General features: G+C 33.1%; 1 protein-coding gene across 1 annotated transcript; it reads left to right on the top strand.

Moving 5' to 3' along the window:
* Window positions 1-5081: 5081 nt before the first annotated feature.
* Window positions 5082-9752, top strand: LOC133202766 (uncharacterized). Its single transcript, XM_061338644.1, has 3 exons — window positions 5082-5273; window positions 7931-8119; window positions 9486-9752. Exons 1-3 carry the CDS (start codon window positions 5156-5158, stop codon window positions 9608-9610), a joined length of 432 nt encoding a protein of 143 aa, XP_061194628.1. The 5' UTR covers window positions 5082-5155; the 3' UTR covers window positions 9611-9752.
* The last annotated feature ends 3100 nt before the right edge of the window (window positions 9753-12852 follow it).

Here is a 12852-nt window from a genome sequence, read left to right as displayed (position 1 = left end):
CATACTACCTAACTCATAAAGACCACAACTGATTTTGTGTAACTGAAGGCATCGTATATTGTAATTTACAAACATCTATAAGCTATATTTTGAATAAATTCAATTTTTTTAAAACAAAAAAAGGTTATAAGCCACAAGAAAATTAACATTTTTCAGAATTGAAGTATAGAAAATAATTGAATATTTAACATGATTAAGAATATATTGTAGCTGCATGGTTTCATCCAAGGACATAGTCGACAATACATCTAATACTTTTTTTTTAATTCTATATGCAGCATAAGAGATAAGTGTATTGAAGGATAAGATTTTTCTGGGACAGAGTTTGAAATCGATCATTACATGTTTCCAGCTAATAACTATGTTTAAAAACATATTCCATATTTGATCATGAATAACATTTTCAGATTCAAAAATGAGATCATTAAAAATTTGAAGTTTCGTTATTATGGCATAACGCGATAACTACGTGTTTCTTTTCTCCACTTACTATGAATATTGTTTAAAAGTTTATAATTCATTCTGTAAAATGTCTATCGGGCATGTCATATAATTTGCATTAATATATATATTTTTCCACTCTTTAGGTTCAACGTTGAACTCCTTGTTTAAAACTGTTTCATAATACGGTTTACAAAAATTTTGTTTACAAAATTTTCATATAGAAAAAGCTGCACTATTCACATGTCCTGTTTAGAAGAGAAAATAATTTCTTAGCGTACAGTGTATGTTCACGAACTTAATCTGACAGAGATTTGAAATTGCCATCATCGTCGAATAAATCTTTAACATGTAGAACCCCAACATTTTGTCCAAAGAACAAAGCTTACATTCATTAAAGGAGCTTAACATTTGTCGATAAATCAAATAAAAATGGGTATTTTCTTTATTTTCTGCATAGTTTTTACTTTAACGTAACACATAGAGAGCACCTGTTTAACTTTTTTATAAAAACCATCAAAAATGTACAAAATAGGTACCCAAGCCATTTTTAGTGCTTTTAATTTACATTCAATATCAACAATTGAGAGATCAACTTTTGAAATTCTACTTATTCTGTTACGTTTAATTCTTTTATTTTTATCCCAAATAAGGTTATAAATTAGACGCTTTATTTTTTTATTATAAGCATTGTCCAGAAGACTAGGTATTGAAGCAACAAATGTAAGTTTAGATATGGCAAGTGTTTTACTATACATGATTTGCCAAATAACGTATACTTCTTTTCCAGGATTCAAAAAAGTTTCGCAATAGCATGTTTTTAGTGTAGCATTCTCCTTATCATGGCCATTGAAAATCACTGCTGTATTCGTGGTTTTTATATACCGTTTAGTTCATTATACATATTTTAACTGCCCTAGCAGAATGCACACTGTTTTATGTTTGTTTATTTTTGATCCCGCATGTTCGCAAAATTCTTGTAATATATCCAGAGTTCGTTTCATTAATATTTAGTTTTTTAAGGGTTAATTCTTCTGCATGTTGAATGTTTTTAATTTCGCAATTGTTTATTGTTAAAATTAAATTTCAAGCAATTCCCGAAAGTATATTACCCCCCCCCTCCCCACACACACAATAATACTCTGTCAAGTTGATCATGAAATTTTATGTAACTCGTCAAGGGTGCATAAGAAATTTCCATTGTTAGTAATATGTTGGGTATAAAACATTCATTTTTATGCATATGTACACTTTAGAATGCATGGAAGTAATAAAATCAGTTTATGTATTTAGGTCAAATATTGTGTATTTGATGGTCAGTGTCCATGCAAGATAAAAGTCTAAATTTAACCTTCAATATTGACTTTAGACGATACGTAATTTCGACCTAGTAGGTCAATCTGATTCCAAACATCGATTACTCAGAAACTGAGCGAAATTTATCAAAACTTAAGAACCTGACCTTGCCCTTGTCACTATTTTTACAAGGGTTGTTGAGCGAAATATTAACTTAGTATGAAACACTGACCATAAGTATTTCAGTCACTATTTTTATAAGAAGTGGTCGACTAAGAATGAATTCATATTTCAAGTATTTAAAACAGTAGGAGCTTAAATTAAAGTGTTGTTCTGACATTGTAATTTACAATTTTTTATATATCATATCATTTCATGATAAAAAATATGAAAGTTCATAAATTTATTATCTTCATATTTGTGTTTATATATATATATATATATATATATATATATATATATATATATATATATATATATATATATATATATATATATATATATATACATTCCATGGTAAATAAATCTAGCGCTTCGTTTTAGTCTGACTTATCATAAAGGTATAAGTATCATAATAATATCATAAATATCATAATTTTTACAGCAAAATAAAATTCTTAAAATATACAGACAAGAACATTGCTTTAAATGGTCACTGGTGTACAGGTGAATTCAATAACATGTAATACTGTATTAGAATTGAACTGGATTTTTTTTCTACTCATATGGACTTACCTGGATTTAACTACCAGTAAGGCAACGAACAAATATTCATTAATTTCTTTTCGTACCAGATAACGCATACGGCCATTGAGCAATGAGAGTTCTTTATCGTGCCAACGCCTACCATACCACGGGACCTGCGTTTTTAAGGTCATATCCGTGAATTCTTGGAGAAGGAATAATGTTGTTCGTCTTAGGTTTCACTTAGGTTTGAAAACGAGAATCAAACGCGGACCTCCCAATCTACGATTTTTGAAGTTACAGTTTATATACCTGGTATATACTCAAATGCATGTTATTGAATTTTGCAGAACAGATTTTTTTATTATTTAATCACATATTAAAATTTTATTAGAACATATATTAGAACTTTAAAGTTGGAAAAGCCAACTTTAAAGTTGGAATTACTCACTTAAAAAATATTACTTGGCACTAATATGCTTCCGTACTATATCATGCTAAAATGCAAACATTCCCAAGTTGTGTGGATTCAAGATTTTAAGTAACATTGCGAAGTCTTCTACAAATGGCTGTGTAGAACATCAAATTGTTGACCCTGGGGCAAAGGTGGGACTGAAATCCAGGATCAAATTTTATGTAATACATTTAGTAGTATACAGTTTACTAATCTTTCAAAGAAACTTCTGAACATGGGCTAGGTTAACCATATTAATATCGAAGCATCCCAATGTTGTGTGGATTCAAATGTTATGACCCCTTGGGACTAGGGTGGGTCCACAATATGTGGTAAAAAAAAATTCATGTGAATTAAGAGAGAAAAAAGTTCTGATGAAAAACAGCAGAGCCAAGTTTACTAATGTGAGCGTTGTGGCCCATCTTCTTAAAAGTAAGAATGGCTGGGTTTACCAATTCATCTAGTCAACTTCAAAAACAGACGTTATCTCACATGCATCCAAGATGATCTCATGAGAATACCGTCCCTGTCTTATGATTACTTCAGCAACGTGATAATGACTGCTATCGACTTATATTGTCAGAAACTGAAAATAACATTTTGGAGTTCAAAAAGTTTTGCGAAGAATGAGATCAATCCTATTCTCATTTTAAGTAGTACTGTTCAACTGGTGTTCTATGTACATTTCCAATGTATCTTGGAAGTTATTACAGAGCTTGCAATCTGTTGTTGGATTCCTGTTCATATTACATACATAAAATGTCAGCGAGTTTTCAGTGAAGCCTTATACATGTTCGTGTAAAGTGACGGCCCCTTTGGTCACCGTGGATTTTTTGTACAGTTTGTCCACCTATATAGATAGTAGTTAAGTGTATTGAATATTTTAGTACGAATGTAGATATTAGTAACAAGATTTATTTTGTAATTTGTCTCTACACTCCCTGAATTTTATTTTAGTTTATAACAATAAATACATTGACTGATTGATCGATTGATTGATTGATGATTCTTCTTCTGGAAGAATGGTTCACCTTTAGTGAGCTGTTCTTATACAGAAAATCTTTCCACAGTAAAACGTTTACATTTATTTATTTAAACACACACACACATCGAAGAGAGGACTATATATCAAATTAATATTCCCTTTTTTACCTCTAATTAAGAGATAACATTTTAAGTTGGCAGGTGATTCAATTAAAGATTTTTTTTTTTTTTTTTTTTTTTTTTTTTGCGATTTTACGCAACATTCGGTCCTAAAGGGGTTTTATTATGCAAAGATTAATATACAATCTAAAATCGCAACTTACTGTATGTGGAATTTAAGCTATTATATCCTAGATTATGGTTCAATCTTTTCTGCTAATTTTCATCCTGAGCATGTGCAATGCTGAATATCAAGTAACAGGACGAAGTTTGTACCATTATTGTCAAGTTTACTTAATTTTTAAAACATTACGAAGAATATAATGACGAAATGTCAAGTATTTGGTAATTGAGCGCTCAACCGACTGAGCTACCGTGGCCGTGAATTGTGTTATTTGCTAAGGTTTCCCAATCTCCATTTATTGGTGATTATGCGATTTTCATGTTGTCATTTCATATGCTCTTCTGTCTTGTTTTTTTCATCTAAATACATAACTCATGCCTATATGAAGTAATCAATTGGAGCACGTGTTTTATAACAGAAGTTTATAACAAACTCAGAATATTTGATGGAGTTTTCCATTTGCTTTCGCTTCATCTTTATAATGACCTCGTTTGAAGAAACAACATATCGTATATCGAATTGTTGGGTCGTATTTTTGACTAACATGTTAGGCCATTGATTGGCTACGGATTAATTTGTTTACCCGATCAATAGAGGGATCATAGTCAATGGGGGATGCTTGCTCCTCCTGGGCACCTGATCCAAGCGTTGGAGTTTCCAGGGGTCCGTGCCCTGTGGTCTATAAAACAATGTGTATTGTTTTATAAATGATACACGATATTGATCACTTTTTTCATTCATGAGTGTTGTTACATAATCCATTCACCTTTATGTTTGGGTGTATTTTTTACGTACATGTTTATAACTCGATTTTTTTCAGACGGCGTTATATAACATGTCGCATATATTAATAGACACCAATGTAGATTTCGCATCATGTTAATCCCTTCAGGAAGAAACCATTTGCCTTGTACATATATCTACCTTATAAAACAAGTGATAAACCGCTCTGTCCATGTAAAAGTGTTATTAATATTAATGAATATTATAAGGAAATATACTTATTACTCAGCATGGTAAAATGTTTGCTTTCTATCGTCTTTCTTCTACTCTCTGTTAGAAACATTTGTTCACATACTCCAGAACAATTGAACTGCGAACTCCCATTTCTCGGACTTTTAGGGATTTTCGGTAAGTGTTTATATTGTCTTGTAGCTGTTATGAATAGATTTACTTTGGGTAGAAGGGTAAAAGAAAAAATGAATATGTATTTGAATAATGAATAATACCATAAAACAAATGTGTATTTTACATTTACTGATCACGGTTTGAATTTCCCGTGCTACATGAAGCGTGACGTCAAAGGTATATTTCAATGTTTTGAGACAATATTGGCCTGCGTGAATTTTTCCGTTTTTAATATTTTCAAATTAATGTAAATCTAAGAACACTTCTGGAGTTTTTGGCTATATAGGTTAAGAGAGAGAGAGAGAGGGTGCATATGATAATGCATCAACGGCTTCTCTGAGCATGCGAACTACCAGGGCTTTGATCCATAAATATCCTAAAAGCTTTCGAAAAATTAATTTATAGACATTTTAGCTCCTTGAGCCAAAGGCCTAAGTGAACTTTTGTGATCGAAAGGTGTGTGTCGTCTGTTATCTTTTCACAATATCCTCTTCTACAGAACTGCTGGGCCAATTTCAACCAAATAGCTTCCTTGATGGAAGGGGATTCAAAGAGGACCTTTAGCGTTTTTTCTTGAGGAGATAATTAAAAATAGTGAAAAATCGGTGGGGTCATATAAAAATCTGCTTCTCAAGAATCACTGTTTCAGTAAAAAAGAAACTTGTGTGAAAGCTTCTTGACATAGTTTAAATTCAAGCTTAATTATTCAAATCGTGACCACAAGGCTAAGACATTGCTACAACAGGGGATCAAACGATTTGCATGGGAATATATAGGGAAAAAATCTTAACAACAGCAGGGCCACAATAGAGATTCAAAGTTTAAAATGGAATACATGTATGCAAAATTTAAATAATTTTTATTGATTGATTGTTTATTGCTTAACACCGAGTCGGCAGTACTTCAGCCATATTTCGACGGAAGGATCTTCTCAAGAACAACCTGTAGAACCACGATTATAGTTATATCAATATTCAAGCATTCTCAGGTATTGAACATTATGGTTTAAGGCCCTTTCACAATTGGCGCACGAGTAGACGCGACAAAATATTCGTGCGACCAAAAAAATTTGATTTGGATCGTAAACTGTTGCCGAAATAATCGCATATGAAAAAGTGTTCGTACGAAATTCGCAAGATCTAAAGCGACATTTGTGCGATGCAAACGCATTAAATCTTGCGATATATCTTGCGTCTATATGCGACTGATATACAACGAAAGCGAGTGTTGTAAGATAATGCGATATGATCGCGCGAGTGATCAGGTGATCGGACGATTGAATGAGCGCCAATGCGATTGGACGTGCGGAGCTCGTGCAATCATGCGTTCCATTGGTACGAATGCACGTTCGAATGCATTTAGGCAACACCCATCAGCCACGCAATTCTAAATTTAGAGAACCCGACACAGTGCTATGATTTTTCTTATTTCTTCCAATATTGTTATCGTTTAGAATGTGCGTAATTAATTATTGACTGTATTATTATGACAGCAAAGTGTTTCGGCGGTTTGATATCGTATTGGTATATAAATATAATATATATGGTGTATATATGTAATATTTGCATGGCAAATTGAAGCTGATAAATCGTGCAATGATAGTAAAACGTTGCACGATTACATGAGACACGTTGATCAACAGTCTCACGGTCGTAAAACACTGCTGTGATTCATCTTACGACCTTTAAAAATCGTACATCACTCTTACGAGTACACAAAACGTTGTAAGGCGTTCGTACTAATGTTCGTGCGTTGCATTGTGATAATTTGGATCCCATTTGGTCGCGTCTGAATAGTGTGCATGTCCACTATTTTGAAGAGACTTGATGCGACCACTAAAACGCATGCAACGAATGCGAGACATCGTGCAACATATGCGAGAGCTCGTGCGATGCTAAAAAATTCCGATCGCAAAGTGTTGTAAAGTGCTCGTGCGCCAATTGTGAAAGGACCTTTATTTAAATCATGGTCCCCCGAGGGAATGCGTGGACACAATAAAGGATAAATGTTAAAAATATATCGAAATTAAAAAATAAAGGGTTTTACCCTAAAACAGCAGGAATATGATATTAGTCTGTTAATACATAAGCATGCTCAGATAGTGCAGATTCAACCCCCCCCCCTCCCCTCCCCGGAAAAATTTCCTGGATCCGCGCATGAAGTAAAAATAAGGAAAAAAACTCTTTTAAAATCATGTTCTCAAGAAAAGCAGAGTTATGATTAGCAATATTAAAATGCTAAATATTTGATCTGTGAAGGATTTGAGTTTAAGTGATCAATTTGAAAAATTTGAAATGTTACCAAAATTCGCCGGTTCATTTTGATACACATAAACTACATTTTCATTTTCTGGAATGACGATTGCTTGAAACACTAAAAAAAACCATCCTGAAATTATTATCCCTTTCTTATCAATTTAATTCGATGTTCTAAAAGCTGGAAAGGCTTATTTCAAGTTTTTGATGAGGATTTGTCAGATTTTTAACAACTCGCAAATGTTAATTTGATTGTTGATGGTCCTTTTGGAAGTACACATGTAAAAGTGCATTGTTTTTACAACATATATGTTTACTAGTTTCATATAAAAGGATTGACATTTATGTTGAACCTAAGTTTATTCATAATGTGTCCTTTATATGAGAAGTTTTCCTTTTTTCTAGCCAGTGTCCCATCTGCAGCTCTTTTAGTCCGTATACAAAGATTGAGGTCGGATATAAGGGATTGTGAACATGAAAAGGAAAATCTGGGATTCGAAGTATGCGAAAAGGCATTGACACAAAAAAGGACAGAAGTGGAGGAAGCAGAGGCGGATCTAAAGAAATGCGAGTGTGGATATGACAATTTTTATGGTAAGTCAATTTTCAGGGAACGGAGCATCCAGATAAGTACAGGTATTTTTATGCCCCCGGATCGAAAGATCCCGGGGGTATATTGTTTTTGTCCTGTCTGTCTGTTTGTCTGTTTATCTGTTTGTCTGTTTGTCCGTTTGTCCTTTTGTCTGTTTGTCTGTCTGTCTGTTGTCAACTTTAACCTTGCCCATAACTTTTGATTGGTTGGAGCTATGACTTTCATATTTCACATGTGTATTCCTTGTGACAAGACCTTTCTTTGGGTACCATCATATTTGACCTTTTGACCTTGACCTTGGAGTTTGACCCACTTTTACAAAATTTTATGAGACTTTAACCTTGGCCATAACTTCTGAACAGTTGGAGCTTGGGGTTTCAAACTTCACATGTGTATTCTTTGTGACAAGGCCTTCCTTTGGATACCAACAACTTTGATCTTTTGACCTTGACCTTGGAGTTTGACCTACTTTTGAAAAACTTTAACCTTGGCCATAACTTTTGAACAGTTGGTGCTTAGGGTTTCAAACTTCACATGTGTATTCTTTGTGACAAGGCCTTCCTTTGGATACCAACAACTTTGATCTTTTGACCTTGACCTTGGAGTTTGACCTACTTTTGAAAAACTTTAACCTTGGCCATAACTTTTGAATGGTTGGAGCTAGGGCTTTCATACTTCACATATGTAATCCTTGCGACGAGACCTTCCTTTGGATACCAACCACCACTTTGACCTTTTGACCTTGACCTAGGAGTTTGACCTACTTTTGAAAAACTTTAACCTTGGCCATAACTTTTGAATGGTTGATGCTAGGGCTTTCATACTTCACATATGTAATCCTTGTGACAAGACCTTCCTTTGGATACCAACCACTTTGACCCTTTGACCTTGACCTAGGAGTTTGACCTACTTTTGAAAAACTTTAACCTTGGCCATAACTTTTGAATGGTTGGTGCTAGGGCTTTCATACTTCACATATGTAATCCTTGTGACAAGATCTTCCTTTGGATACCAACCACTTTGACCTTGACCTTGACGTTTGACTTTTATTTAAAAAACTTTAACCTTCGCCATAACTTTTGAACAGTTGTATCTAGGTCTTTCAAATTTCACAGGTGTATTCCTCGAGACAAGACCTTTCTTTGGGTATCAACATTTTTTTATCTTTTGCCCTGGATTTTGACTTTAACTTTAACCTTCGCCATAAGCTGCCATACGGGGGCATCAGTGTTTCACAAACACATCTTGTTATTGCATGGTTTGGTTACAAGTATTAAATGAGAGAGAGAGAGAGAGAGAGAGTATTCTTATTATCATTACCGTATATCTCTCCCATTATTTTTTCATATCTGTGTTGTTCTTTTTTAGAATTCCTTGACAAGTTGTGTGACGTATATAGATTCAAAGAATGTGATTGCTCCTCCATAAACTCTGAAGAAGAGTGTAACAGTACAGGGTATTGTGAATGGGGAGATTGTGGGACCTGTGATTGATTTAATTCCTGTATATGAATTTTAAAAAATGTCTCCGTGTGCCAAGAGGTGTTGTTGTTGGATTGTTTTGTTTGGTTTATTAGCTTTTGTTTTCTTTTGTTTTGCTTGTTCGTGTTGTTATTATTATCGGGGTTTTCTTTAAAAGGGGAGGGGGGGGGGAGAGATTTCATCAGTACTTAACTATATTATAAATGTTGTTATGTTCGTTTCTTTAGTTATATATGAAAGATTTCTGTACCTAGTCAGAAGGAATGAAATCTTACTCTGTTGTTGTTGTTGTTGTTTTTTTTATTTCTTTATGTTTGGGTGATGTTAATTTTTGTGCTGTTTCGTTAATTCTTTCCATCGATATTCGAATTCTTGATTCACATTTGAAAATTTTAGACAAAAGAAAACATTTGCTTATTTTACGAGAGATTTGATATTCCTGAATATTTTTATGCACCTTGCCCATATTAAAGTGGTATACGAGAAATTAATACACTTTTAGTGGTGATTTTTATACAATTGTATTTCCATCGTGATGATTGCTGAATATCAATCAAATTAAAATTAGATCTTTGATCCGCTCCAATTAGATCGCTACACAAAGTGATCTAGTTGGCGCGGATCAAAGATCTAATTAGATTGACTGAATATAGTACAATCGTGGAAAACGCTTGGAAAAATATATATTGTCAATAAATAGCTAAATATATATTTCTGAATTCAATAAAACTAATAAATTAATCAGGAATGCAATAAATATTTTCCAGAAGCTTTTTTTTTTTTTTACATCTGTCAGATTGTAAACTTTAGGCATGCAATGAAAATACGATTCTAAAAAATGGAATCTTTAGTAAACTATATTTTACAAGTGGTTAAAAAAACCTATGATATATATACAAAATATAAATTGCGTATCTCTGAATATCGACTACCTAGCTTCTCCTATTTAACCATCCCTTGAGTTATTCTCATATAAATTATATGTAGTTGTACATGATAAAGATCACTGAATATTAGGCGAAATAAAGTTATGATACACAACATCTTGTGCAATAAAAAAACAAATGGACTGTCAATCAAACTTTTTAAATGTACATAATATATATAATTTTAGGCATTTTTTTTCCTGAAGATCCCCAATGGTCTTGTAAAATCTATGGAAATATTTTTATTTTATTTTATAGTTATATACATAACGTTCGGGATTCATAATTTCGCTGTACCTTCTATTTGCATGATTTACATTGTTTATATTTTCTTTATACGATGATATTCTACTCATATCTTCTATTTTGCCATAAAGCAATTTGCATTCAAGTGAAATGAAGGAAGTTCCAACTTCTTTCATAGCTTTTTAAAACTTTATTCATATATTATATACATTACCACAATACCCTTATTTAACTACACTGCAAAAGAAAGGTGGGGGGGGGGGGGGGTTGAAGGGAACCAGCCAATGAAAATTTTCAATAGTAGAAAGTAATGTTTGGAAAAAAGTGCCCCCCCCCCCCGATACTATGTGTCTGATTCACAAAATACTTTAAATTTGCAAACTTCATACTGATTTACATACAGTGCTAGACTAAAGTGAAAGCATCGCAAAAGTTACATTTACACACCAAGAGTTAAATTTGTATCTTGGTCACAAGATTGGTCTACTTAGAGAGTAGTTAATTACATGTACGAGTTTGAAAGTGTTTATGTAAGCAATTATAAACGAACAGTTTTTGAATTAAAAATTAGGCAATCATTTCTCTGTTGTTATATATATGTCCCTGTTGTTATCAATTTTATTCTTGCACTGAAAAAATAGCATCCACGCGACAGAAAATAAAAAGAGTACATGATGTTTAGATCGCCTTTACCTTACAGAATAGAATAAATAAGATTTTCAGCTTGAAATTAAAATCAAATATGCATTCACGGTCCTTCGTAAAACCATGTTATGAAAAAAAAAAATGAGTACGGCGAACTACTGTGTAACACAATACACAATTTGAAAGGCAGCATCTTGTCGTATAGAAAACGCTTCATTTCCGGATTAATATACACTGAATCAAGCGAGGCTGTGTACATAAAAGATTCGCCGAAAGCAAAAAATACCGTCTTCAGTTGCCCATTAAATTTAAAATATTACGTCTGTTTGATTAAAATTCAATCGCAATCACAGTTTTAGAGTTACGTCCCGTTTGTATGAAAAGTCGCGTGACGGTATTAATAGCACAGTCTATGTTGAGAAATAAACAATGGCGAAAATCTGTAGAAAAAAATAATACCACTGTGTAGAGAAGGTAGACGAAATATTTACTTTAATATCGACTGTCAGTAAGTAAAAATTAAATTGCAACATCTCGAAGCGATCGGCAGTTCCATGATTTGGCCATTAAAAAAAAAGAAAAACGTCGTATATTACTACAAAGTACAGAGTTTACTAATGCTATATCACAAACGCTGTTTCTCAAAGAAATGCTAATCAGATCTATTTTATACAGCAAAGAAACACACAATTATGCAAACACGTTGACAATTAAATATAAGTGTATTCTTAACCTAACGAAAAATGATTTTTTTTTCGTATGAAGTCGTCTGACACATATGATAATGCTCAGAAATATTCAACACTGGGTAATCCGACACACTGCCTAATCCGACATTGATTTTATTTCCCGCAGCATGTCGGATAAGACAGGTTTCACTGTATATGTAAAATTTACACCTGTAAATGAGCGCATGTGAACGGGGTTTAAATTAGCATACATGTATATAATTTTTAGAAGTCGACCTGTCGGATATACATGTATGGAAGAAAAAAAGTGACGTCAGTATAAAAGACTTTAGAGACCATTCTTTATTGCAGTCTATTGAGCAAAATGGGTTAGAACGAGGAAATGTTATTCGAAAATCTGCGCATAAATACCAGGAGCCGAGGTGAATATTTAGAACTGTCTACGGGTTCAGGGTGAATATGAAGGACAATTAAATGCTCCAGATATGCAGAAGGGTCATTAAATATAACAAGATTAATGGTTTCAATGATGTAGTTTAAATGATAATTTGAATTGAAAATTACATGTATGTACGATCGATGTTTCTAAAGTGATTATAATGCATCGATTGTCCTTCGTAACTGCAAGATTATAGACTGAAGGCACAAGGACCTTTAGGGTTAAATAGAAGGGTTTTTTTTAACGATAGATTTCAAGAACAGAAAACAGCCAGTGATAAATTAAAAATTTTTGAGGTTTTTAGCAGGT

This window comes from Saccostrea echinata, unplaced genomic scaffold, assembly GCF_033153115.1.
Source record: "Saccostrea echinata isolate AGI-Se365-2 ecotype Australia unplaced genomic scaffold, CSIRO_AGI_Sech_v1 ptg000047l, whole genome shotgun sequence".
NCBI classification, from domain to species: domain Eukaryota; kingdom Metazoa; phylum Mollusca; class Bivalvia; order Ostreida; family Ostreidae; genus Saccostrea; species Saccostrea echinata.
This window is presented reverse-complemented; position numbering and strand designations above follow the sequence as displayed.

Bases quoted from the DNA above. Each gene is read 5' to 3' on its own strand.
- LOC133202766 (XM_061338644.1), top strand. From the start codon at position 5,156: ATGGTAAAATGTTTGCTTTCTATCGTCTTTCTTCTACTCTCTGTTAGA. The intron at 5,274-7,930 runs GTAAGTGTTTAT...CCTTTTTTCTAG, and splicing joins CGGACTTTTAGGGATTTTCG to CCAGTGTCCCATCTGCAGCT. The intron at 8,120-9,485 runs GTAAGTCAATTT...GTTCTTTTTTAG, and splicing joins TGGATATGACAATTTTTATG to AATTCCTTGACAAGTTGTGT.